At 36.6% G+C, this 26,122-nt stretch overlaps 3 protein-coding genes across 4 annotated transcripts in view; 1 reads left to right on the forward strand and 2 right to left on the reverse strand.

Annotated features, from left to right (window-relative positions):
* Positions 1–3,361: 3,361 nt before the first annotated feature.
* LOC134658174 (uncharacterized) lies at positions 3,362–5,066 on the forward strand. The gene is made up of 2 exons (XM_063513783.1): positions 3,362–4,172; positions 4,855–5,066. The coding sequence occupies exons 1-2, from the start codon at positions 3,362–3,364 to the stop codon at positions 5,064–5,066; spliced, it is 1,023 nt and encodes a 340-aa protein (XP_063369853.1).
* A 1,892-nt stretch (positions 5,067–6,958) lies between these two features.
* The window catches only part of LOC134657817 (facilitated trehalose transporter Tret1-like), a 404,724-nt gene continuing 385,560 nt past the window's right edge, over positions 6,959–26,122 (reverse strand). The window contains exons 2-10 of one of the 2 annotated variants that reach the window (XM_063513387.1): positions 17,941–18,019; positions 13,645–13,754; positions 13,050–13,169; positions 12,208–12,363; positions 11,459–11,626; positions 10,872–11,004; positions 9,181–9,410; positions 8,103–8,297; positions 6,959–7,252 (exon numbers count right to left, since the gene is read on the reverse strand). In XM_063513387.1, coding sequence (XP_063369457.1) covers positions 6,974–7,252; positions 8,103–8,297; positions 9,181–9,410; positions 10,872–11,004; positions 11,459–11,626; positions 12,208–12,363; positions 13,050–13,169; positions 13,645–13,754; positions 17,941–18,007 — 1,458 coding nt within the window. In that variant the 5' untranslated portion in view covers positions 18,008–18,019 and the 3' untranslated portion in view covers positions 6,959–6,973. Of the gene's footprint in view, positions 7,253–8,102; positions 8,298–9,180; positions 9,411–10,871; positions 11,005–11,458; positions 11,627–12,207; positions 12,364–13,049; positions 13,170–13,644; positions 13,755–17,940; positions 18,149–26,122 lie in introns of those variants that run through there. The other variant, XM_063513386.1, reaches the window with a different exon arrangement.
* Positions 25,635–26,122, reverse strand: part of LOC134657871 (serine protease inhibitor dipetalogastin) — an 85,761-nt gene continuing 85,273 nt past the window's right edge. The window contains exon 12 of the mRNA XM_063513452.1: positions 25,635–25,832. Within this exon, the coding sequence (XP_063369522.1) occupies positions 25,754–25,832 (79 nt within the window). The 3' untranslated portion in view covers positions 25,635–25,753. The remainder of the gene's footprint in view (positions 25,833–26,122) is intronic.

Below are 26,122 nucleotides of genomic sequence, written 5' to 3' on the forward strand. Positions count from 1 at the left end.
TCATTCTGTTTATTCAGTACAAGCGTACGTTAAGCGAATTTTTGAAGTCTAAACCTTGCCACTTATCGCAATTCTCAAATTTAGTCATACCAAACCTGCCCAACTTGGTAATCTAACCATGCACCTTTAGCTGACGAATAATCCACCCAGTACTCAACTAACTTTTTCCCTTAAATATTCCAATATTATATAATTAGCCGACCATTAGGAATAATAACTTGCCAAAACAAATAAAGTCAATAAAGATTCAAAATACAATTAAATTAAAAGCCTCTGAGTGATTACAAGTTAATTTAAATCGGAAAATAATTACCTACTAAAACAAATATCTTAGATACCTAGGTGTTTGGATGGTTAAAGTTATATTATTTCACGCAACGACGCATTTATAATAAGTTATATCTAGAAATATTAAATATGTCTAATTTTGGCGTTTTACTTGTTTTTATAAATGTGGGCATCTTATAAATAGTAGGATGATAAAATCTAGTCAATTAAGTGGATTTCTGCCAAATATACTTAGTTTTAGCAATATGTGAAAAAAGCTTTTGAATAAAACGATAATAAACCGATTTCTCGTTCCTTTTCTTATTTTTTATAATATTCGAAGAATTATTCGAATATTCGAATACGTCGTCAGAAAAAGTCGAATATTCGAATATCTGAAAGTTTCGAATATTTGCAAGCCCTAATGGCAGCTGACTATGTATATCAGTGCCGGTCCGAGCCCTTGATCAGGGTAGAGCGAAATCGGGTTTTGGCGCCCTTTGTTTTTTGTTTTCACTCCCCCCTCCCTCGCCACACACTCAACTTTTTTTTTCTCATTTTGGCGCCCCCCTTGCCGTTTTGGCGCCCCCCTTGCCATCCGGCGCCTAGAGCGGCCGCTCCACTCGCTCTACCCTAGATCCGGCCCTGATGTATATTTATATCTATAATGAGACATTTTTGTACTAAATATTATACATAAGTACCTACCAATATTACTAAATACCTAAAATTAGAAAAATCTTTAACAATTGTATGAAATAATAAATAATCAATACAAAAAATTATCTCGTTAAACTCCATATTGTAATAAATTTCCTTTCATTATAATTTATTATTAACGGTCAATATTCATTAATCATTAGGCATACATACATGAATTCTTAATAAAAAGGGATCATAATTTTACAATATCAGATAATCATTGAGTTCTATTTATATATAGGTTATATATAAATGCAAGTGTCCTGACTGACTGATTCATCAACGCAGAGCCGAAACTACAAAAGCTAGAAAGTTGATTTGCACACTAGGTTGAATTTATAAAGTGTACAAGAGATAAGAAGCGATTTTGGAAAATTCAACCCGTAAGGGGGTTAAAAAGGGGATGAAAAGTTGTATGGGGTACAAGTTTTATTTTAAGCTAGGAATTTGAAACTTCGCAAAAAGGTATTAAATTAAAAAACAAGAAAAATAATTTCAGCGTTTTTAAAAATTCATCCCCCGAGGTGGTGAAAAGGGGGTTGAAAATTTGTACGTAGATCAAATATTTTTGAGAGTGCGGGACTTGAATCTTTGTATAAAGCCATATTATTAGAACTCAAGAAAAGTAATTTCAGCGTTTTTAAAAATTCATCCCTTAAAAGGGTTAAAAAGAGGTTGAAAGAATGTACAGGGTTTCAATTTTATTTTAAGCTACGAATTTGTAATTTCGTAAAAAGTTATTTCATTAAAAGAGAAGAAAACTAATTTCGGCGTTTTTCAAAATTCAACATTTAAGGTGGTGAAATGGGGGTTGAAAATTTGTATGGAAGTCAAAAATTGTTTTAAGTGCTGGACTTTAATCTTTGTATAATGACATATTATTAGAGATGCAACGGATAGTTGTTTGGCCGGATACCGGATACCGGATATCCGGCCTGGACACTGGCCGAATATCCGGTATCCGGCCGCCGGATATTCAGCCGGCGGAACTATACCTATATTTTGAGTTTTGCAGGTAGTGAACGTTCGCGCGGACACATTTCTAGGATCGTAACGGGTTTTAAGTTTTATCATGTCATTACGTAGTAAGTTCGTTTATAGTTACAAGTGCGCGCGCGTATTTTTGTGTAAACAAATAAGTGTATTGTGTGACATTGGTTACGTATTCATTTCTATCTACTGTGTCGTTAACATTATGATTATGACCGTGACTGTTTTTTAAATTCCATTTTTTACCCCAATATGTGTTAATTTTACTATCCGGTATCCGGCCGGATAGTAACCGGATATCCGGTGCATCTCTACATATTATTAGAATACGAGAAAAGTAATTTCAGCGTTTTTAAAAATTCATCCCCTTTAAGGGTCTAAAAGGGGTTGAAAGTTTGTATAGGGTTCAAATTTTATTTAAAGCTAGGACCTTGAAACTTCGCAGAAAGGTATTAAATGAAAAAACAAGAAAACTAATTTCAGCGTTTTTAAAAATTCATCCCCCGCGGTGGTGAAAAGGGGGGTTGAAAGTTTGTACGGAGATCAAATATTTTTGAGAGTGCGGGACTTGAATCTTTGTATAATGCCATATTATTAGAACTCAAGAAAAGTGATTTCATCGTTTTTAAAAAATCATCCCTTAAAAGGGTTAAAAAGGGGTTGAAAGTTTGAATGCATTACAAATGCTTTGAAACTTCTTAAAAAGGCACAATAGCCGATAACAAAAAAAAGTAATTGCAACATTTTTGGAAATTAATCCCCTAAGGGGGTTAAAAAGGGGATGAAAGTTCGTCTTGGGGTGCAAATTTTATTTTAAGCTAGGAACTTGAAACTTTGCAAAAGGGTATTAAATTAAAATACAAGAAAAGTAATTTCAGCGTCTTTGAAAATAATCCCGTAAGGTGGTGAAAAAGGGGTTGAAAGTTTGTATAGGGTTCAAATTTTATTTAAAGCTATTAGAAACTTCAAACTTCGTAAATAGGTACCAGTAAGGTTAGGTTAGGTTAGTTTTATTAAATAGAGGACATGAAAATCTTCTAAGGGGGTTGAGAGGGATTATATTGAGAACAATTTTATTCAGTTAGGGGATTGAAACTTCGTAGGTTGTGAAAGACAAGTCTGATGCGTTGTATAATATTAATAATTAACAAACGATTAACCGTTCTACTGCATTCTTTTGCTGCATAATGTTCTAAGCTAATGTAGAGATTATATAACCACCAATATACAAATCCACGCGTACGAAGTCGCGGGCAACAGCTAGTAACATCTACGTACGTTTTCTTTTAATTTGATTAGTACCTTAATATCACTTTGCCGCGTCCCACATTTTCATAAGTAATAAGCTGAAGCTTTTTAAGCTTCAAGGAGGTTACACGTCGAGCAAATTTTTTCAACTGAAATGATGAGTGATCAATTCGTCAAGTGCAAAATAAGAATAAACAGAAGGCTTCAAACTGAGTACCTGATAAACAATATAATTGATCAAGATTTCCAAGCTATGTTGTTTCCATTGAACTTTGTACAGTCTTGCTTTTTGATGCCTAGCTTCAGCATTATTAACAATTTCATCACTCCTGACCACCAAGTGTCTTTTTACATAAAGTCGATAATCGGTTGCACTGCTATTGCCCTGAGCCACGTCTTTCGTTTTTTGTACTTTTACGATGCTACTAGGACTTATGGCACTGAAGTGGTTACTTTTTTGCTTTATTTCGATTTCATATTTCTTTTTATAACTTCAATCATTGTCCATATCGTCAATTCATTCCAGAGAAGCTATGTCGTTGAGCTTATTATTCAATCGCAACATGTGCTTGACCGCATTAAAACTGACAAAACAGATTTTTTTTATAAACTCAAGATCCAAAATTGGCTTAGTGTATTGTTTGTTGTTAGTATTTACATTTATCATTGGTTTTCGACTTGTATTGATTTTAGTTTTCTTGATTTGGTGGTCAGTTTTTCTTTGACAGTACCACTGATGATTTATGACATGCAAGTAGTTCACGTTACTCGATATGTTGTAATGATAAAAAACGAGTTGATCGCTTGGATCCATAAAATGGAAGAATATAAGAGAATACACGATAAACCTGAAGAAGAAGTAAATTATGAGGTTTCGGAAAGCGATATGTTTAATGTATATTCTGATATACTTAAAGCGTTTCGTTTAAGCAACAAAGTGTATCAGTTTTCGGTAAGTTTGTATATTTTTTAATATCGCAAATGGATGTGTGATGCGTATAATGTTGTAGTTTATAAAGTCTATCAGTTTTCAATAAGTAGAAACATATTATGTTATGTGAAATTATATTTAAAGTAAGAATTAGAAATTAAAAAAAAAAGTAAATTTTACGTCCTCAGAAGTATAATAATTATTGCAGATTACGATCTTTGGGTTCCAAACGTTTATGCATATTTTAATTAATTTGGAATATGTGCTAGAGCTTGAAAAAGCGAACTCTGGAGAAACAATTGTAAGTACCTATGTACTTGAAAAAATCCGTACTGGCGTACATTATTTCTATTTGTATTGTAAGTTGAAGTTAGTCTAAAATTAGTTTTCATTTTACAGTATAAGAATAACTGGACCAGAATTTCCATCGCGATCTGGAATATCAAGAACTTTATATATTTGGTAACATTGAGCATTGCCTGTGAAAATTTCTATAGAAACATAAAACTCGCTGAAAGTTCCTGTGCTCAGATTTTAAGCAGTGCTGTACCTACAAGTAAGTACATATCGCGGATGATAGTTTTCATGTGCCATCGTAATGGCAAAAGAGAATTCTCAAACCTTATTCTGTAAGAGATAACTTTATATTAAATCTGGAATTTTAACTAGTAAATACTTACAAGTAAACCGAAAACTAAAAGTTAATTAAAAAGCAGAATACAGAAAAATACGACACATCTTCGTTTGCGTTGATTTACCAGGTATGCGCAAGACTTGCAAGAACGTGTTGCGGCTGAACCGCGCGTCGCTGCGCAAGATGTCGGCGTTCGGCGTGTTCGAACTCGACGCAATGTTCCCGCTGCGGCTGCTCGGCGTGATTGTGACCTATACCGTTGTGCTGCTGCAGATCGCCTTCGTGTCGACCTAAAACGCAACTATTTTGCGTTGACAACCTGAATGAATTTTAAAGCTAACTTAGTAACATTTATGTAGGTAAAAATATGTGAGTTTGACATTTCCCATAATGAATGGCATTTTGAAGATGTTTGCGAGCAGATTTAACTGTAAATAAAATACTGGCGCATTGGTTAGATCAGGTTGGCCTGTAGCGTCTTATGTCAAATTGTCTGGCCTCTGGCCTGTAGGTAAAGAATAGAATTTAAGTTAATTTAAAATTTGTAATGATGGATACAAGATAAATTAAATTAAATTAAATTACCTATGACTAATGATGACGGTTATTGTACCTATATGAACTACGTTTTTGCCAAATTTTACTAACATTGATTGAAAATTGTTCAATATCTATTCAATTAGGTGCCTAATATATTAACCATGGAACTTACAAACATGAAATTGAACCCCTAGTTTCATCCAAAAACTTTATTTCTCTCGATTGATACTGATAAACGTAAAATAAAACCGTTGGAAAATTTCAAAACCCAGTAGGGGAAATTTCCATTTTTCTGGAACTTTCTATAGGTACAGTCGACGTTAAAAATATGTTTACACTTTTCGCCTTATTACAAAGGAGTAAGGTGCAAAAGCGTAAACATATCTTTGACGTCGACTGTACCTAAGAACACACCTGAGAACACACGATCAAACCTTCTTGGCGCAGTCCGTACCATGTTTGTCGGCACATTAGTGTAAATCCAATGCATTTTTTTGCCGTCGTATTTTTTAAAATAACATTTCTTACGGTTTTCTTTTTTTTTTTTAAGTTTTTTTTTTTCCATTTTTAGTTTGAACGCATTGTTAAGAGCGCGACGCAAGAATGAAAAACAAGACCGTGTTTAACACTAAATTCGTGTACCTATTACTTTAATAAATATGTAATCAGGAATTTTCTCGAGTCCGTCTGGGAAATTATAATTCCTGTCACTATAATTCGTTTTTTTAGCATTAGAAATAAGGTAAACAATCTTGACGTGTCTTTTAATTGAAAAACACATTTTAAAAATAGGTTACGGCAAATATGTAACAATTATGAATCTAATACGATCATTTATATTCTTCTGCAGCGGTATCATGGTCGTGTTTTTATCACCTGTCATGTCATGCGTCACTTTCGCACTTACATACTTGTTAGAACGTGACAGGCATGGCGACAAATGATAAAGAGGCGGCCATCTTAGCCCCTCTGCTTTCATAAGTAATAGTTTTTGATTTTTAAAAAGCGTTTTTCAATTAAAAGACATGTCAAGATCGCTTACCTTCTTGCAAGTTCTTTCTAATGCTAAAAAAAACGAACTATACACTAAATCAATCCTCCGCCCCGCCACTGACCCAATTCCTCAACCCCCCTGATCACTCAACCTCACAGCGCATCAACCCCTGATCCAGGAACCCCTCGACCCTGAACCAGCAACCCTTCAACCGCCATTCCCCGACCCTTAATCCCTGACCCCTTCACTCCTAACCCTAACCTCCGATCAGTAGCCTTGCCAGCTTACCATGAGTTTGACATTGATATATTCGCTAGCGTGTGTGTAGCGTGTTTTATTCACCAGTACTAGAGTTCACTTTTATTAGCGATTTCATCAAGATGTAGCTTTATTGAATTATATTTGAGTGATATAAATTTAGAATGTAACTGTGAGATCCTCGTATTTCAGCCCGTACAAGATTAGAACCTTTTTCATGTAATATCATTGAGTTTTTCTTTATTGATTTAAATGCCATCTAAATAAGTGGCCATCTAAATCTTACGGTCACGTGATCGCCTTACGCTGTCTCGAGTTTATCATTTTTTCCCCACCTCAAAAAGTGCCCAGCGCCGCTAAAGAAGTTTTCACTTCAAAAAAAACTTCTGTAAATTGCCAACTAATTTTATTACGCTTCTAAAGCTTCTATCTTCTTCAAATTGGCCGGGTCGTCCAAGGCCTTTTCTTTCTTCGTCCGGAGGTCCAGGTGAATTTCTTCTAAGCTCCTCGACTTGGTCTCCGGGATGACCAGGAGCACATAAACTGAACAGATGATACAGATGAACCCGAAGAAGTAGAAGGCTACGTGTATGCCCACAATGTTGGCTAGAGGCTTGAAGAACAGCATTTGGAGGAAGTCGGCTACAGAAGCTGTCGCCATGGTTGTGGCCATGATTGTACCACGATACTGAAAAGAGTAATGTTAGGTGAAAAACTGATAAAAAAGCGGCCAAGTGCGAGTCGGACTCGCCCATGAAGGGTTCCGTATTTAGGCGATTTATGACGTATTAAAAAAAACTACTTACAAGATCTCGTTCAAACCAATTTTCGGTGGAAGTTTGCATGGTAATGTACATCATATATTTTTTTTAGTTTTATCATTCTCTTATTTTAGAAGTTACAGGGGGGGGGGGACACACACATTTTACCACTTTGGAAGTCTCTCGCGCAAACTATTCAGTTTAGAAAAAAAAAAAAATTAGAATCCTCAATATCATTTTTGAAGACCTATCCATAGATACCCCACACGTATGGGTTTGATGAAAAAAAAATTTTGAGTTTCAGTTCTATGTATGGGGAACCCCCAAAATTTATTGTATTTTTTCTATTTTTGTGTGAAAATCTTAATGCGGTTCACAGAATACATCTACTTACCAAGTTTCAACAGTATAGTTCTTATAGTTTCGGAGAAAAATGGCTGTGACATACGGACGGACAGACGGACAGACAGACAGACAGACATGACGAATCTATAAGGGTTCCGATTTTTGCCATTTGGTTACGGAACCCTAAAAAGATGGGAGACAGGCGGTTTCAACTTTCAAACTGGAGGACTTTAGTGTAAATGAGAAAGGAACAAACTTACGTAAGAAATATCGTCTGTTTGTATGTTCGCGATAAACTCAAAAACTACTGAACAGATTTTCATGCGGTTTTCACCTATCTGACGCCGCTGACGGACAGACAGACGGGCATGGCGAAACTGTAAGGGTTCCTAGTTTACTACGGAACCTTAAAAAGAAAGTAAAAGCAGTTACCTTAAATGAGAATATTTCGCTAGTGAGTAAAACAGACACGGGCTGTAAGCCAGCAGCGTCGCAGAAGATACACAGGCACAGCGTGAAGATCGGCAGCCAGTCGGGGGCGAGGAATCCCATCTGCTTCGCCAAGAAGTAGGTCGCGAGGCCGCACATGCTGAGACCGGATACGAGCGATGTGGAGAAGAGGAGAGGCTGCGGACAATAGTTTATTTTAGTTATTTGTTTTTTAATTAACGGTCTTATGTAAAAATTTGCAGGACTAAAACTCAAGCGATTGCGTTGCACTGCGGCTAGGGCAGAGGCTATTATCGTACAAGCTTGCGCACGTAATGTCAGACTCCATCCATGTGCTATAAGGACACTTTTTTTTATATACGAGCCTATATAGTGTCTCACTGCTGGGCAAAGGCCTCCCTCCTCCCTTTCCACGTATCCCGGTCTTGACTCGTCTCCCACCAGTTCCTGTCAAAGGCGTCAAGGTCATCTCGCCAACGCCGTCGAGGTTTGCCGCGACTCCGGGTTTGATGTGGGTTTGATAAGGGCACATAGCGGGTTCAATATGAGCGCCATTATAAAGTTACCTCTAGGTTGCTCGATTCTTAATAGGTAAGATGGACGGAACGCTTTTGATACAGATAGGTATGAAGCTGTAAAAAGTTTCCAAATTTTTTTACTCCTACTTTCCTTTGCTAATCCTTAGTATCTCTCTACTATAGTATTAGGCCTAAGCACAGAAGCGGCGGAACAGTATCTCGCCCTCGAGATTTAGACCACCTCTTATTAAATACAGTGAAAAAAGACGGGTAGTCTATCTCGCGGGTGAGATACTGTCGCACCGCTCCAGTGTTAGGCCTGCACAGGAGTGTGCAAATGTGTGAGCAAACCTACAGAGGAGCTGTTGACCTATAAATATCGCATCGCAATAGAGACAGATAACATTCGAGTTAAGTCTGAACTGAACACAATATCTGAACAAGCACTCTAACGCCTTGACAGTAGATAGCCTCAGATATTTGTGAGCACCTTGGCCGCTCCGATATATCTGATGGCGACTGTACACAGGTTCATCTCTTACCTTCCTTCCGGTCTTCTCCACAATGCTGGAAGCTAGTAATGATCCAGCAACTTGCACAGCACCCAGCATCATCGCCTGCTGGTTGGGCGTCAGCCGGAGCCCCGAGCCCTGGGAGGCCATGTTGAAGATGTCGCCCGCGAAGTTCAGCACCGGTACCGAACCGCACACCTCGCGGGACAGCGTAGCTACCATCGCTATGCGGAATGCGCGGAAGAGGATCTTGTCTGATACTGTAAGGAAAGAAAATTGTCGTGATATAAAATATAGTCCTAATAGTATTATGTCACAGTTCTAATTAAAACCTGGTTGTAACCTCTACTGCTTGGAATTCAGATTGAAAATGACCACGAACGTTGTAAAGGGTTTGAAGGGGTTGTGAAGGGTTGGGGTTTGAAGGGGTTGAAGGGGTTGTAAGGGGATGTATTTTAAATTCATTATAGTATGTTTACATAATTTCATTTATTTTCTTGATTCTATTATACCGTCTAATGTTCAGAAATATTCTTACAAAAATACCTGAACTATGAAATATGTTATCGAACATATTTATACAATTTAACTTTAGATACCACTGTATCTACAATCATAAACGATGTGAAATCTTGTAACAACACTGCCTAGTTCTATTTGCACCACCTGCCGTGTGATCTTTTATCATTTTCTGTAGGTAGGTACATTTCAATATTTTGATTTAATTCCTTGATATTACGTCACAAGCTTTGTTTTAAAGATTAACACAACGAAGTAAATAGAAAGCAAAATAGAGATAGCAAGGAAGTACATTTGCAAACGACTCACTAAATACAAACAATAACAATAGGTGACAATAGTTATTTGTACAACAAGAGATCAAAGTTTGATATTTCTTCGAGTGCTTATTTTGAGTCCCGTGCAAGCGAAAGATTCTATACTAGATTCACTCGCTACGCTAATTCTTCTAATTCTAATTTAGAATCTTGAGCGTAGTAAGGGACTCAAAAGCGCACGAGATATAAATAACTTTGATCTCGTGTAGTTCACAAAACTTTTCACCTCAGCAGTGAGAACATATTAGAGAACCCGAAAAATGTATTCCTTCTTCATCACTTACCTATTCACTCATGTTTTCTTAAGATATACCAACAATTAAGTTTTCACCTCAGCAGCTCGAACAAGGGTACTTTGCTACTTAAAAAGAGTGAGCAAAATCGCATTTTGCTCATTTTGTGTCCCTCAGTGAGCAAAATGCGATTTTGCTCACTGTTGTTAAGTAGCAAAGTACCCTTGTTCGAGCTGCTGAGGTGAAAATAATATGAACACTTATTATTAAGTTTCAAGTTCAAGTTGTTCATATTTACACGCTTTCACAATAGAACCAGACATTTATATTTGTTCTGATTTACTTATACATATTTGAAATGGAGTAACTAAGTCTGCCTACTAGATAGGTACCTAGCTGAGGGAGTCACAGCTTTTCCGAAATCGGCCGTTCTAGCACTTCTAGCGTGAGTCATAATTTAGGCCCACTTGCACCATCCCACTAACCCGGGGTTAAGCGGTTAAGCCGTTAACCGAGTGCAAATTGTACTAACCATTGTATTGCAGGTTTAACCGGCTAACCCCGGGTTAGTGGAACGGTGCAAGTGGGCCCTAGTCGTTAAACTGTATCTGTATTAAATTGCAACCTCATTGCACCTCCGTAGGAAACTTACACACTGCTTTAAGCACGAAGTTGCTGCTCTTCTCGTCCTTCGTCTGTTCGTCCTTGATCACCTGAAGCTCTCGACGCACTTCTGTGTCTTCTTCGCTTCTGCAGCGCAGCCACGCCAGCACCCGCTTCGCTTCCTGTCGATATAGATATATAAGTGAGTGTGCTGACGTCTGGAGGTAGGATTTGATCGTTCTGGGGCAAAATGCTTGAGCACTAAAGTATGACTCACGTTGGATCGGGCCTGACCCGGGCTGAGGCGTCCGAGATGTAATTTTCTATGACGGCTGATCGGCGATCACGTGGTGCTTTCCATAGAAAACGAAACGCCGAAAGCTCCGGCTCGGCTACGGCCCGGTCTAGCGTGACTCATCCTAACATTATTCAGATGAGGGTGGCTCCTGCTACCAAGCTGGCTGTGCTAAGAGCCGGTGGCACCAAACCGTCTGTTACCGTTAAAACGTTTACTAGTTTTTATTGTATTTTACCAGATAGTGGTCATGATTCCCGCATATTAATATTTTCACTGCGTATGAGTTATGAGTATACGCAGTGAAGCTAAATAAAAGTGTGTTAAAAGCAATACTATACCTCCTCTTTTCCACTTCGTACTAAGAATGAAGGGGATTCAGGCATCATCATGAAGAGCACCAAGTGTATCGTGGGCAGGGACAGGCAGACCCACAGGATGGTGTGGTAGCTGAAGTAGTCTCCGATCACGTAGAGGAACAGGTTGCCGGTCGTGTGGAACAATATGACCTGCGGAAGATAAAATTCACGTGATTTGTCTGTTACTATTAGGAACAATAACATATGGACGCGTATTGAATGCTTAAATGATTGCCAAAATGTCGGTTCTTACTAGGCAGTTTTGGTGAACTTCGAAAGAAGAAAATTTATTCTATCAGATAACCAAAGATGCAATCTTTTACTTTGGTATGACCATTGGATTAGTTGCTTTACCCGCTTTGTAGAAACATTAAAAACAATTCCAAAGTATGTTGTAGCATTCCATATAAAACCTTCACTTGGTAGCCCAATGTTATACTAGATTCACAGTCATGCTTGTCTGCTAGTAAAAAGTATAGTGATGACTTGAAGCCCTTTATTAGCATATAAGTGTTCCTGCTCCATTATAAGGGTCTTTAGGCGAATCGTACATAACAATTAGGTTTATGTCTCTCCTGTGAACATATCCAAAGTTAAGAGCTGTAAAGCTCGGCACAAAGGGTCCTGTCTACTTTGAGTAATAGTGTAGATTCTAAATCTGAGTAAGACCCACGTATTTGGTTTAAAATATTCTTTATTCTTATATATTTTTCAAATAGTTGTAAAATTACCAAAGTTCCCAGCACTCCCCGGATGCTGTCCTCACTGATCTCCTTAGTGTAGAGCGGGCAGGTGACGTAGGCCCCCGCCATTGTCACGCCCACCGCCGCCCGCGCTAAGATGAAGGCCCAAGTGCTCAGTGAAGACAGTTTTATAATCCAACAGACCTGTAACAAGAAAGGGATCGTTTGCAAATTACCTGCAACATCAGGGGGTTAGAAAATGTATCATCCCTCATTGATAAATTTTCTTGAATACCTACCTAACAAATCAAGGGTTTAGGCATTCCCACTGAGGCAGAGATGAGAGGAGGCGTGCGGGAATCAACCAGCTTTTTGTTGTAATCCAGCGTAACGGAGAAGAGAACCAATGCTATTCGTTGATTCCCGCACGTATCCTGTAGCGTGGAGATCCACCTCAGTAGAAAGGCAGCCTTAGAGAAATTATCATAAACAGAAAGAAATGGTTCAGCAAAATTGAGTTGCTTCACAGTAACCCTGGATTTACTTAACAGCAGGCGTATGATGGATGCCGTTATCGATGTAATAAAGACACACATTTAACCTGCTCGTGAGAAACGGGAATACTATCACGCAATGACATCAATAAGGGGAGAGAAGGTAATTCAATCTAGAAGGCTGTGAGTCGGCTTGATCCAAAAACATGATTCAATTCAACCCGAACGCACGACCGCTATTCCACGCACAAGAAGTCGTTGAATGGGAAAGTTAGAACAAGAAGATGAATGGGTCATGTATGCTCAACTCGTTCCTGTCTTTCCTGTAGGCATCGCAAAGTTAAGTTAGTTATACAGCCGCTAATTGAGAAATGTAATGACAAAATAAGTACTTACAGCGCCCATAGCTGACATGAAGATGAGGGTCAGTTTCCTTCCAATCCGATCACACAAAAACGCCATGACGAAGTCGAACACTACACACACTAAGTATGCCACTGCTGCCATCCACGATACCTGTAATAACATGTTCAGTAGGAAATTAAACTAATGAAGCTTTTCAACAATCAAAAATTTTAAAATTAAATTACCCCCAACGCAATGAAACGTACCAATGGTATGACGTATTCTGCTCTTGTAAAGAGGTGTATAATGTAATAATGTATCATATACAGGATACTCTGTGTATTTTCTTATTTAATTTATATTCGGTTCTAGAACCATGTCACTGTCACAGTTTGAATTCGTTACCATAGTAGTCGAAAAACACCTTTAAAAAATTGTGCTTCGTTTAACAAGGTATTTCTGTGATAGCGTGAAATGGAGTAAGGAATTTTGTAATAAGGTTTTCGAAATCCCGTATTTTTTCCGTTCCCATGTACCGCGCATATGTACATTATGTATTTCATCACGTTCTATTTAGGACATCTAGTTTTTGTTATCGCTAGGAAACATGCGATGACCGCTTACAGTACCAAGTGTACCTACTAACCTCGGTGTCGGTGAGTGGGACTTCTGTTGGCGAGTCTTTCGACTGCAGCAGCAGAGTCATTGGTGACATCCAACCGATGGCGGCACCGTACACGAACACAGGCAGGTTTACTGTAAAAGAAATAGTATGAGATAATCTCACACGAATGACCTACCTACTCCCACAGTAAGCTCAATAAAGCTTGTGTTGTGGGTGCTAAATATATGACGATTGTAAAGTTAAAAAGTAGCCCAAAAAATCTGTGATTTGTACCATTTTATTTTATCGCTGTGTACTATTAAGAGTATTGTTGTTGTTGTTTTAAATAAGTTCTAGAATGTTGCTTCCTTATGAAGTTGAAAAAATATTCAAAATTTAATATATTTTATTAATGACGATTCAGTTTATTTCTCAGTGTGACACATACAGCAGGTGATTATTATATTATTATTCAGTAATACATCATTTAATCATGTCTATATAGGTAGAATAGAAAAATATTCTAGATAGGTAGTTCTCATTATTCTGATGATAATGTTATTCTGACATTTCTAAAAAACTAAGATTGTCCTACTCTTTCCTTCGCAAACTATTGTCTACTACTATTTTTAATGAACGTTCTATTATCTTTGTCAATGGATGGTATTCAAAATTACGAATCATTGAGTGCGTGTTGTTCGTGAAGTAGCTACCGACCGTTGATAATTAAATATTTGTTCCGAGTTCCTACTGTAATAACAATAGGATATTTTTAAATTTGTAACGTAACTATTATACATAGAGTGTCTTACTCCACACACCAACATGTGAGCAATAGAGATATTCTATTATATTCTAATTATTCTAAATACAAATCCGCCGTGTGGCCACCACACTGATGACAATGATGATTCTTAAATTATTTCTGTCTCCTATTTACACAAATGTGAGTAGAGAAAATGTATACGTATTTTACGTATCCGTTTCATTATATCTGGGGCCTCATTCGACAAGCGACTTTTGACGTCTCGTGTTGAACTCCCGTTGAATTGCAACAATCCTGTGTCAAAATTTGACATTAGCAATCCACAGTTAGGTGACAACCAAACCAAACCATTATAAACCTTAAAGTAATAATAAAACAAAGTTGATTTTTGTTAAATTATTGGCTGTACCAAATGATAGTATCCGCATTAGATGAACATGCGATTCGTTCAACTGTTGAATTGAAGTAGACGCGAAATCTGACAGTTGTACATCTGGGTCCTTCGATCTTTATTATATTTGTTTAATAATTATACCTACAAAATGAATTTAGTATTTGGAATTTTTCATGGGGGTCGCGCGGCCTAGACAGCTCATAGAGCCACTAGATTAAAATGTTTAGGCACTGAGTTTGCATACTCCTGTATTGGCGTACGAGTACACATGTGACAAAACAATGTTTTGCAGTTGGTTCAATAAAGAAAACGTTGTGAACTGTTGATTTAGTAGGTATCAATAAAAACAGATGATTTTATTGACTGCAAATGTATGTTGGTCTTTTTAAGTGATGGCAATGGATATTAATGAATGAGTGTATTTGATTTAAAGCCTGAGAAGATTATTTGGCCTTCGTCATGTTACGTATTTTCCGTGGTACAAATTATAACTGGGAGTACTATTTGACAACATACTTTAAAAGTTATCTAATGCCACTGTTGTAAAAAAAAGGAAGTTTGAAAAGAAATTATTTTGAATTTAATTAATTAAATATTTACACGACGCTGTCATATCATATGATTGCCATTATGTAAGCTGTTTGTAGCGACAGTATCTCAGGGCCAAATAGAATCTTGGGAGGCTTTACAATCAGCTAGGTACACAGACAAGACATCCTCTAGACTGAGCATAGTAACGCTACCCCCTCTGCCACTTATACGGTAGTTTTACTCCATCTTCGAGTCAATCCCGTGCCGTGATTGGTCCGTGTCTTTGAACGGACCAATCACGGCACGGAATTCGCTCACCTCGTTCCCCCGCACCCCCGTATTTTTGGCAGCATCATTTTGGTTTCATGAAATAATTGCTCTAAACTCCGTCTAGAGGATTCCTAGTCTATGGCTAGGTACTATTAATAAAACCGGCCAAGTGCGAGTCGGACTCGCGCACGGAGGGACCATCAACAAAAAATAGAGCAAAACAAGCAAAAAAACGGTCACCCATTCAAATACTGACCCCGCCCGACGTTGCTTAACTTCGGTCAAAAATCACGTTTGTTGTATGGGAGCCCCACTTAAATCTTTATTTTATTCTGTTTTTAGTATTTGTTGTTATAGCGGCAACAGAAATACATCATCTGTGAAAATTTCAACTGTCTAGCTATCACGGTTCGTGAGATACAGCCTGGTGACAGACGGACGGACGGACGGACGGACGGACAGCGGAGTCTTAGTAATAGGGTCCCGTTTTTACCCTTTGGGTACGGAACCCTAATAAAAAACGCACAAATAGTCTGCGCACTGATTTTAGATATTTATTGAGATAACATTTTACAGCATTACAGCTAAGAGGCGGCAATGCGCTGTAAAATTAAGTAATAATAAACGAAGAGATACCTATCTACCTATTGGACGGGTAGTTAAGTACTTAAGAATACTTAGATAGATACTTTACTTTTGGCGCATTATCCTATCGACTACAATTAAAACCATGAAGCATACAATGCACCTTACACAAAATAAAAGCATGAAATTTTGGTTAAAAATTAAAATATATCTGGTATTTTTAGCTTTAATAGGTATTATAATATAGTGCGTCAAGCAAATCTTGTCAGGAGTAATGTACTGCAAATTAAAGTAGGGTAACACCATGTAACACTCAAAGAGCAGAATGGCGCTAAGAAAAGCAGCAATGTATATCGAACCAAAACGTGTTTCTTTTTCCGCCCTTCATACGTCAGTTCGAGTGAATTATCATAACCTCAAATTTTAGTAATGTTTACCGTCAACGAGCATGATTGTACATTGTAGGCACCTTAGCTTTGCTTGAGGTCATGCATAATCTTGGTATTTAATGGTGACAGCAGAAATTTCTCTTGAAATAGAAACGATTCAGAATGTAAACAATAAGATGATGGCTGTCATTCACGATCCACATTCCACAGATAACACGCGATTTTGGAATTATTCGAACACAGTGTTGCTAACCCGCGATTTTTCAAATTTGCCGCCTTTTACTACTGACAAGATTTGGTTGATCCAGTATATTTAAAACTTTCGCGTTTTGAACACATATTAACTCACATTTGTAGATTATTTACGTCGGTAAATAAAGGTAATTGAATAAATTTCGCGTTAGACCCGTCTATAAATGTGGTTTAAATGGTTTAATAGGTAATATTCAAACGTGTGCATTTTTATAAATTTTACAACTTTGGTTGTCAATCAAGGTCAAAGATTTTTTTGCAATTTATAGCTAATCAGACTCATTTTTTTTTTCAAATCAAACTGAGTCGAATTATAGATTAAATTAGGTTTTAGGGGAGTTTACTACATACTGCTGCTGCGGTTTAACACACTTTATGAAATAACACATGAAAAGATACTGCCTTAACAAAAATGTGATTAATATAGATTATTCAATAATTATATAACATTACATTGCTCTATTATTAACTTTAGAATGGCTACTTACTTAGACTTAATTTAGAAATTATGTAAAATATTTGCAGAATTGTAAATATTGACTTAGAAATAAAGCCATATGACATGATAATAATTGCTTATCATTTAATACGAGTAATAACATCCTAGTAAATTAGAGGAGTTATTTTTACATACAATTACATTTTCAAAACTCCCGTAGCAAAAGACATACGGAAATAAATTTGTTAAACCACCTCCTATCATTATAAAAATCTGAATAAGTTGATGGAGAGGATGGGACCTTTAATTTCATGGAAAAATCCACACAACTTGCGGATTTATAATACCGTTAATCACTACATAGTATAAAACAAAGTCGCTTTCCGCTGTCTGTCTGTCCCTATGTATGCTTTGATCTTTAAAACTACGCAACGGATTTTGATGCGGTTTATTTAAATAGATAGTGTGATTCAAGAGGAAGGTTTATGTATAATTTGTTAACCCGTACGAAGCCGGGGCGGGTCGCTAGTAAAATATAATAAGGTAAATAATAGATAGATTAGAGTTAGGTGTTTTTTAAAACATGCGAATTTTTATTCATAATACTTTGAATCAATTGGCGCCTCAATTGATTAGCACGTTATTATTATGAAGAATCCTAGCATGAAATTAATTAAGTACTATATTTTAATGTAAAAAAAACGATACTTACTTAATATAGCACATATTATTTGATTAACTTTACTTCCTTCTCCAAACAACATATAATATTTCTTCATTATGTCTTTTAACTTAAACTGTGTTTTCACAACAGTATATAACTTCAAAAAACTGTAAAATTAACTATGTAAACGAGTCGACTTAAAATCTTTTATGTAAGACTTATTTAAGTCTCGTATTATGTACACTCTATCGCCTGCCCCCGTCGGTGCCCATGGTGTTACTGAACCTGAAGCGATTCTTACGTTTATTGCTATATATAGCTATTGTTGGCAAACAATATTATCACGGTAACATTCAGTGATATTTATTTGACTAGAATTTAAATAAAATTCAGTATCCGCGTTGCGATATCACACTTTTATTTTAGAATCACACTTTTAATGCGATTTTAGCGCATACAGATCGATGCTCACTATATGTTGTGTACCTATAGAATAAGTACTCGATACGGTATCGGAATCGGACTGGCCAATTAAAGTAATTAACGAAATGTCAAAACGATTCTTTAGTATGAAGTTCGTCACATTTCAAAGGATTCAAACCTACTCCTCTTTTTAGATTCTTGTAAGATGAAAAAATTGTTAAAAGGGTAGATTAAGGTGACTGTTTGTTTAATTCTGTCAAGTTTTGAATTTTTTATTTATGTGTTAATGTAAAATCATTTATTTCAATTAAGTATAGTCCGATCCTCCATTGTATTGAGCCTTATCGAGCATAAAAGCAGGTCATTAGAAAACCAGTTTGATATTTTAAACTCCTGTGCATATTCAGACCTGTACAGCTAGATATAAATATAATATTATATTATACTCGTGTTATGTAATATTATGTTATATATTAGTTATACTTAGATTAATTATGGTTATAAAATGTTGCCACGCCCTAGTAGGGTCCATGAATGTACTAACTAACATAAGAACATCTTGTAATACCATGGTTGCAATAAACAATTATGATTATGATACCAGTTTGGCACTGACATTTAAAATGTTAAACGCTAGCGTGTACGTAATTTACTTTCTATGGAGGCTTCTTGTCGACCGCCATCTTGGTCACATCGGGTCGTGATTAATTTCTTTGTTTTTGCCCATTAATGTTGTTTAAAGTGTAATACTGATAGCTTATTATACAGTAAACTAATATGGAAGTGTGCGGATAATGAAGAATTAATCTTGATACGAGTTTAATCGCCATTCTGGCGTCAACGCCAGGTAGCCCCACGTGGCCCTTGTAAAGTCCAGCTATCGCCTTACAAGAGCTCATAATACAACCGAACAACGTCGTGCTCTACGAGCATTTGGTATTTCTACCTCTAACCGTGGCTGGCTAGAGCCCTAGAGGCCATAATTTTATAGTTTTATATACCGTACACTGGCTGAAGTTTATTTATTACAAATAATATTAATTCGATCCCACGAGGGATCCACTTCGACGTTGGCGAAATCATCGACAGTATCGATGGAGCCATATTACCCAAAGATTGATTGATTGATTACTTTCTATGCATCTCGCTCGTACTGGCATATTACTTATAGTGCGACCGAGATATATAGAATGTAAATTACGCAGACGTTAGCATATATGTCTGTAAAGATTTTGTGCTAGTTCGTCTCAAATTAGGCTAGTCTACCTATCCAGCTACACACCCAACTGGTACCAGTATCTACCCTTACGCTGATCCAGGTGCGTAAGTAAAACAGCCCCAAAGTTGACAAACATAATCAATCATTATACTATAGAATAATATATTGGACGCGTTGATGTGGGCACTTTACCTATTGGATCGTCGATTAGTCAAGTAATAATTAAGGTTGTCAGAAGCTGAATGTTTCACTAGCTCGTAAAGGCTCTCTTTATACCTATTTCAAAAACTGATGTCAAAGTAGCATTTGACGTTATTTTTAGAACGCCATATAATAAATAAATAAATATTATAGGACATTCTTACACAGATTGACTAAGTCCCACAGTAAGCTCAAGAAGGTTTGTGTTGTGGGTACTCCGACAACGATATATATAATATACAAATACATAAATACATAGGAAACATCCAAGACTCAGGAACAAATATCTGTGCTCATCACACAAATAAATGCCCTTACCGGGATTTGAACCCAGGACCGCGGCTTCACAGGCAGGGTCATATGACTTTGACCCGTGTTCTTTCGCTGATTATGTGTTAAAATTGTTAAATATAAACGCCATCTATTCGAGCATATTTTTATTTTCCGATGTACTTTTTAGGGTTCCGTAGCCAAATGGCAAAAAACGGAACCCTTATAGATTCGTCATGTCTGTCTGTCTGTCCGTCTGTCCGTCTGTCCGTCCGTATGTCACAGCCACTTTTCTCCGAAACTATAAGAACTATACTGTTGAAACTTGGTAAGTAGATGTATTCTGTGAACCGCATTAAGATTTTCACACAAAAATAGAAAAAAACAATACATTTTTGGGGTTCCCCATACTTCGAACTGAAACTCAAAAATTTTTTTTTCATCAAACCCATACGTGTGGGGTATCTATGGATAGGTCTTCAAAAATGATATTGAGGTTTCTAATATCATTTTTTTCTAAACTGAATAGTTTGCGCGAGAGACACTTCCAAAGTGGTAAAATGTGTGTCCCCCCCCCTGTAACTTCTAAAATAAGAGAATGATAAAACTAAAAAAAATATATGATGTATATTACCATGTAAACTTCCACCGAAAATTGGTTTGAACGAGATCTAGTAAGTAGTTTTTTTTTTATACGTCATAAATCGCCTAAATACGGAACCCTTCATGGGCGAGTCCGACTCGCACTTGGCCGCTTTTTTCTTAAGGGGCCACTGATTAACAGTCCGCCGAACGGTACCGGCCTGTCAGTTAGAACAAAAATTTGACAGTTCCGAACTGACAGGCCGATACCGTCCGGCGGACTGTTAATCAGTGGGCCCCTTTAGACTTTACTTATCTCTTACACGGAGATACATATATCTTTGCTCTTACGTAAGCTATAAATTCTTTCGTGCAAAATTAAAGTTTGTAAGTTATCAGAAAGTATACAAACTCGAATTATAAATATTTCCGTTTATCGTGACGTAAATGGACATTCCCATTGTATGTCTACAGTTTGCATAGTTATTTCAATGTATTTGTTTTTATCTCTAGTTGTGAGTGTTGTGACAATTTCGGTAAGCCAATTAAAACTAAATAAATAACTGGTGTCATGTATAATTCCGCGGTTAAGAACTGTCACGATCGTGATTCTATCACGAGAATCACTGGTGTACAGTCGCCATCAGAGATATCGGAGCGGCTAAGGCGCTCACAAATATCTGAACACGCCTCCATTGTCAGCGCGTTCGAGTGCGTGTTCAGATATTGTGAACACCTCGGCCGCTCCGATATATATGATGGCGACTGTACAAACTTAAAATTATACGTAATTACTCTTTTGTATGAATAGTCTAAGATACGATAAGGTATATCTTCCCTCATCTGCTAATAATTAGGTCACACAAACCCTGTACCTAAAAGACGCTTTAATACAATCGAAGTACGCTCTCATTTTAAAACGACATTCTGAAATAGCATGAACATTCTCTCTCTCTCTCTCTCTTCCAAGCTATATAAGTTGACCCCATCACCATGTGGGCACCTCGCCCGCTTAGCAACTATTGCTGCTGACTGTACATTCTTGGAAGAAGAAGAAGAAGAGATATTTAATTATCATAAGACCAGCAGGCAGCAGGGTTTATCTTAAGGCTTTTTTTCAATACATATGTAGATTAAAACAAGGGTTTTAATTGATTTACCAAAAAAATAGATGAGGGTATTAAAAACTCTTAACTGATCTTCTACTACAAGATAAGTTCATATATTACACGTGTATTATATAATACACGTGTTTTTTTTTAATTGAATTTATCGTGTGACATGATTTATTTCGACGTGAACAATATATGGAGGCGACAGTACACGCGGATTGGATTTCATTTTTAAATAAACTAAATAACCAAAGTAAAGCAGCGGCATTTTAGTACCTACCTAACGGTCGGTCAGAATCGCATGATAGCGGCAAGATTCTAAATAAATAAATTCTATAAAAAAGCGGCCAAGTGCGAGTCGGACTCGCCCATGAAGGGTTCCGTATTTAGGCGATTTATGACGTATTAAAAAAAAGCGGCCAAGTGCGAGTCGGACTCGCCCATGAAGGGTTCCGTATTTAGGCGATTTATGACGTATAAAAAAAAACTACTTACTAGATCTCGTTCAAACCAATTTTCGGTGGAAGTTTACATGGTAATGTACATCATATATTTTTTTTAGTTTTATCATTCTCTTATTTTAGAAGTTACAGGGGGGGGACACACATTTTACCACTTTGGAAGTGTCTCTCGCGCAAACTATTTAGTTTAGAAAAAAATGATATTAGAAACCTCAATATCATTTTTGAAACCTATCCATAGATACCCCACACTGGTTTGATGAAAAAAAAAAAAATTGAGTTTCAGTTCTAAGTATGGGGAACCCCCAAAATGTATTGTTTTTTTTTTCTATTTTTGTGTAAAAATCTTAATGCGGTTTACAGAATACATCTACTTACCAAGTTTCAACAGTATAGTTTTTATAGTTTCGGAGAAAAGGGGCTGTGACATACGGACGGACAGACAGAAGGACAGACAGACAGACAGACAGACGGACATGACGAATCTATAAGGGTTCCGTTTTTTGCCATTTGGCTACGGAACCCTAAAAAAGATAGAAACAAACAACGACTTAAGCCTCGGTAGCTTAACGGTAAGGCGCGTGCGAGTTTCAAACCGAAGATCGCGGGTTCGAACCCCGGCTCGTACCAGTGAATTTGTTATATCTTTTGTGCATACTAAATATGATTCATAAATACGATTAGCTTTTCAATGAAGGGAAACATTGTATTGTAAGGAAACCGGACTATAAACTGAAATAGATATCATACACCAGCAGTTCTCAATCTTTTTTTTGACGGAACCCTTTTGGAAAGCGAAATACTTGATGGAACCCTACAATACGGTGGCGGCATAGTAAAATTTTTCGAGGCGACTAAAGCATAGTGTTCTAAATTCTTGCGGAACCCCTGCAGGGGTGTCGCGGAACCCTAGGGTTCCGCGGAACACACTTAGAGTATGGCTGTCATACACTATAGAAAAAGTGACCAATGAAACTATATCGCGGTAGACCCGTTTGTGTAATTAAATAAAAGTGATCAAGTCCACCGGTGGCCGAGGCGGAAATCGAACCCGCGTCTTAAGCTTACGCGGCTAACGTCCTGACCACTAGACCATCCGGCCACGACGGGACCCGTCCCAAATTCTCTGGTGTATGCTATCATTGAAAGGCTAGGTGCCTTAACCAACCAATTCTAAGGGCGAGCAGTACGTGCTTGCATCTCTTAGCACATTACGCTACTAAGACGAAAATTTAAGGGACCATAATTGTACTGTAAAACGTTGTATGAGACATGTGCGAAAAGGTAACATGCAACTCGTGTCGAGTTAAAGTACTCCTTTCGGTCGTGTTTTAATTTATCGGTACACGTTTCGAATTTCATATTTTTCGCTCGGAGTCCCTTTGTTTCCTATAAACTTTATAGTCATAATGTATTGTTTGTCATATCATCATTAGTCATAAAACTCAAGATTTTCGTAAGGATATCCTATAGGTAGATAAAGATAGGTTAGGTTAGGTTAGGTTTGTTTTATTGCAATCCTGAAAAGTGACGCGTTTCTGAACCGAATGAATATGACTAACGAAAATGCGGGAAAACAATACATTTAACTTAAAACTATGTGGGAAAAAATAGAGACCCCACTTGTAAATATATCGAGAAACGCTAATCGAAAAGTATAAGTGTGTCGGGATGAAAGTCATTGCCATGCATTATTAAAATTTCCTTTGGCGTTTTCTACTAACGATTGTCACGTGTCTAGACAAGCCCCAAGCCCCAAGAAAGAGGAATATGGGTAATATTACCGGAAGAGGTGTAATTTCAATTGAAACACAATATGTAATTGTTTTAATTTAATAATCGCTTGTTATTTAAACAGTAGGTAAAACTTGAGCGTATACAGAGTATTTATTCATTAGATAAGCATTTTAGTAGAACCACTAATTATTACAATTTCACAGTTAACAACACTAAGTTTACGAACAACACAGCTATGGCAGTGTAAATTATTATTTAAAGTCTTTGCACATTAAAAAGATATTAGGCTAGTTCGAAAGTATTAATTTCAAAGAAATATTTAAATTAATTTCCTATAAATAGTAACAAATAATAGGGTCATCGATTAATTTACGATTACGACGGTTTTTAAATTAGCAAACTCCAATTTGAAACATAAAAAATGCATTTTTTCTTGTGGTCAACTGAACTATACATATAGTTTGTCAAGAAACTGTCTCATTTCAAGAGAGAATATACTATCTTTGTCTTACACTAGGTACTAGTACCCAAAAGAAAAGGATGAGTATAGTTTTCCTGGTTCTTACTGACTGACATATTGGTTTGACCAACTATATGTAAATTAGGGCATCCCAGTACCTCCACCATATTATTACGGTGGAGATACTGGGATGTTTTTTATTTTTTTTATTTGATGCCTTAATTAGAAAACTTTTTTGTTAGATAAGTTTATAGTCAGTATTATTCTTACAAAGAGTAGTAGGTATCCTTATCTTATCTTGCAAATGTATTGACCTTTATTTTTTCTTCAATGATTTTCCATTTAATTAGTAAAATGTGTGAAAATGTTTATTTAAGGTAAGTCTTCTCTTTAAATGCAGCGATAAAGTTAATAAATAAAATAAATAATTATTAAAGAATTCACTAAATATTTACAAAACCTTAAACTACGATTAGACAATAAATAGAAAAATAAATTAAACAGTCCAAACTCAGTTCTTAATATTACGTTCACTTAAAAGATAAAAACTGATAATTTGAAAATGTAAATGTTTTGTAAATATACGTCGAAATTGCGCAGGCGTCAGTGGAGCATGCGCTGGATATTTTTGTACTTATTTTTTATATTGAAATTTAAAGATATTCATTAAACGCGATAAAATGGAAGACGAATTTCATTGAGTTGGTCGCTATATTAAGTTAAGCTTATTAAAAAGTCACATGATTAAATAAAATTGAATCCTTTTTCCGAACAGAAGAATTGATCTCACCACACCAGCTCGTGAAGAGTTTCGTAGAGAAAGTTGCATTTTATCCACAAGAGTGGCAAAGTAATTTGATGCAAATTGTTAGTTGTTTCGTCATGTTAGCTGGTTGAATTGACTTTTAAGTGAGGATTTTGAATTATAAGTAATTAATAGTGTTCATTTGGATTTGATTTGTAAATAAATGCTTTACAGTTCCTCGAGTTGGTGTAGTGAACAATTGTGTTTCATTCGGTAGCTAAGTTTTTTTAACTCTCGTGCCTTGAAATCCTCGCAACGCTCATGGTTTACTTTTTGGAATTTACGCTATCAATTTTAGCACTAGGAGTTAAACAACAACTTTGCCTCTCATAAAAAAAACTATTGTTTTTTTTACAATTTAAATAACGATTGCATTTCGGTGTCAATCTAGAAACATGTCACTTTTAAGCTTAACTAAATACACATCTTATACCCTTGGTTAAAAAAGATTCCTTATAATGACCAGTCTTCCACCAAAGGTATGATTTTGGTTACTTAAATAAGTTGGCACTAATGTAAAGTGGATTCCAGTAACGATATGGATTGGAAGAAATGTCGATATGACTGGTGATTTATCGATGTTGATAGGTTCTATCGATAAAGGTAGTTTTTCGGCTCCTCGGCGATGGGGTCGCTGCACGTGCCCAGGTATTTTAATGACACCAAACTCCTGAAACATATTTAAGGATTATGTTAAGTAAATAGTTAGGTATGACTCCTGTTTTCTTAGAAAGGTTTTAATTTTTTTTTTCATTACTATATTATATATTTTTATTTATTTTTCTGTATGTCAGTTTAAAACGAGAGCTAACTTCGATTGTATGGCAGCGGGAAAGTTCTTGAGACTCTTACGTTTCAGAAAAATAGATAATTACTCGACATCAATACGAATTTGGTCGCAGTTTTAATAATTGACAGACATTCTTGTACATTCTTGACCTGTGGCATAAAAATATTGGC

The sequence above is a fragment of the Cydia amplana genome, chromosome 21, assembly GCF_948474715.1.
Source record: "Cydia amplana chromosome 21, ilCydAmpl1.1, whole genome shotgun sequence".
NCBI classification, from domain to species: domain Eukaryota; kingdom Metazoa; phylum Arthropoda; class Insecta; order Lepidoptera; family Tortricidae; genus Cydia; species Cydia amplana.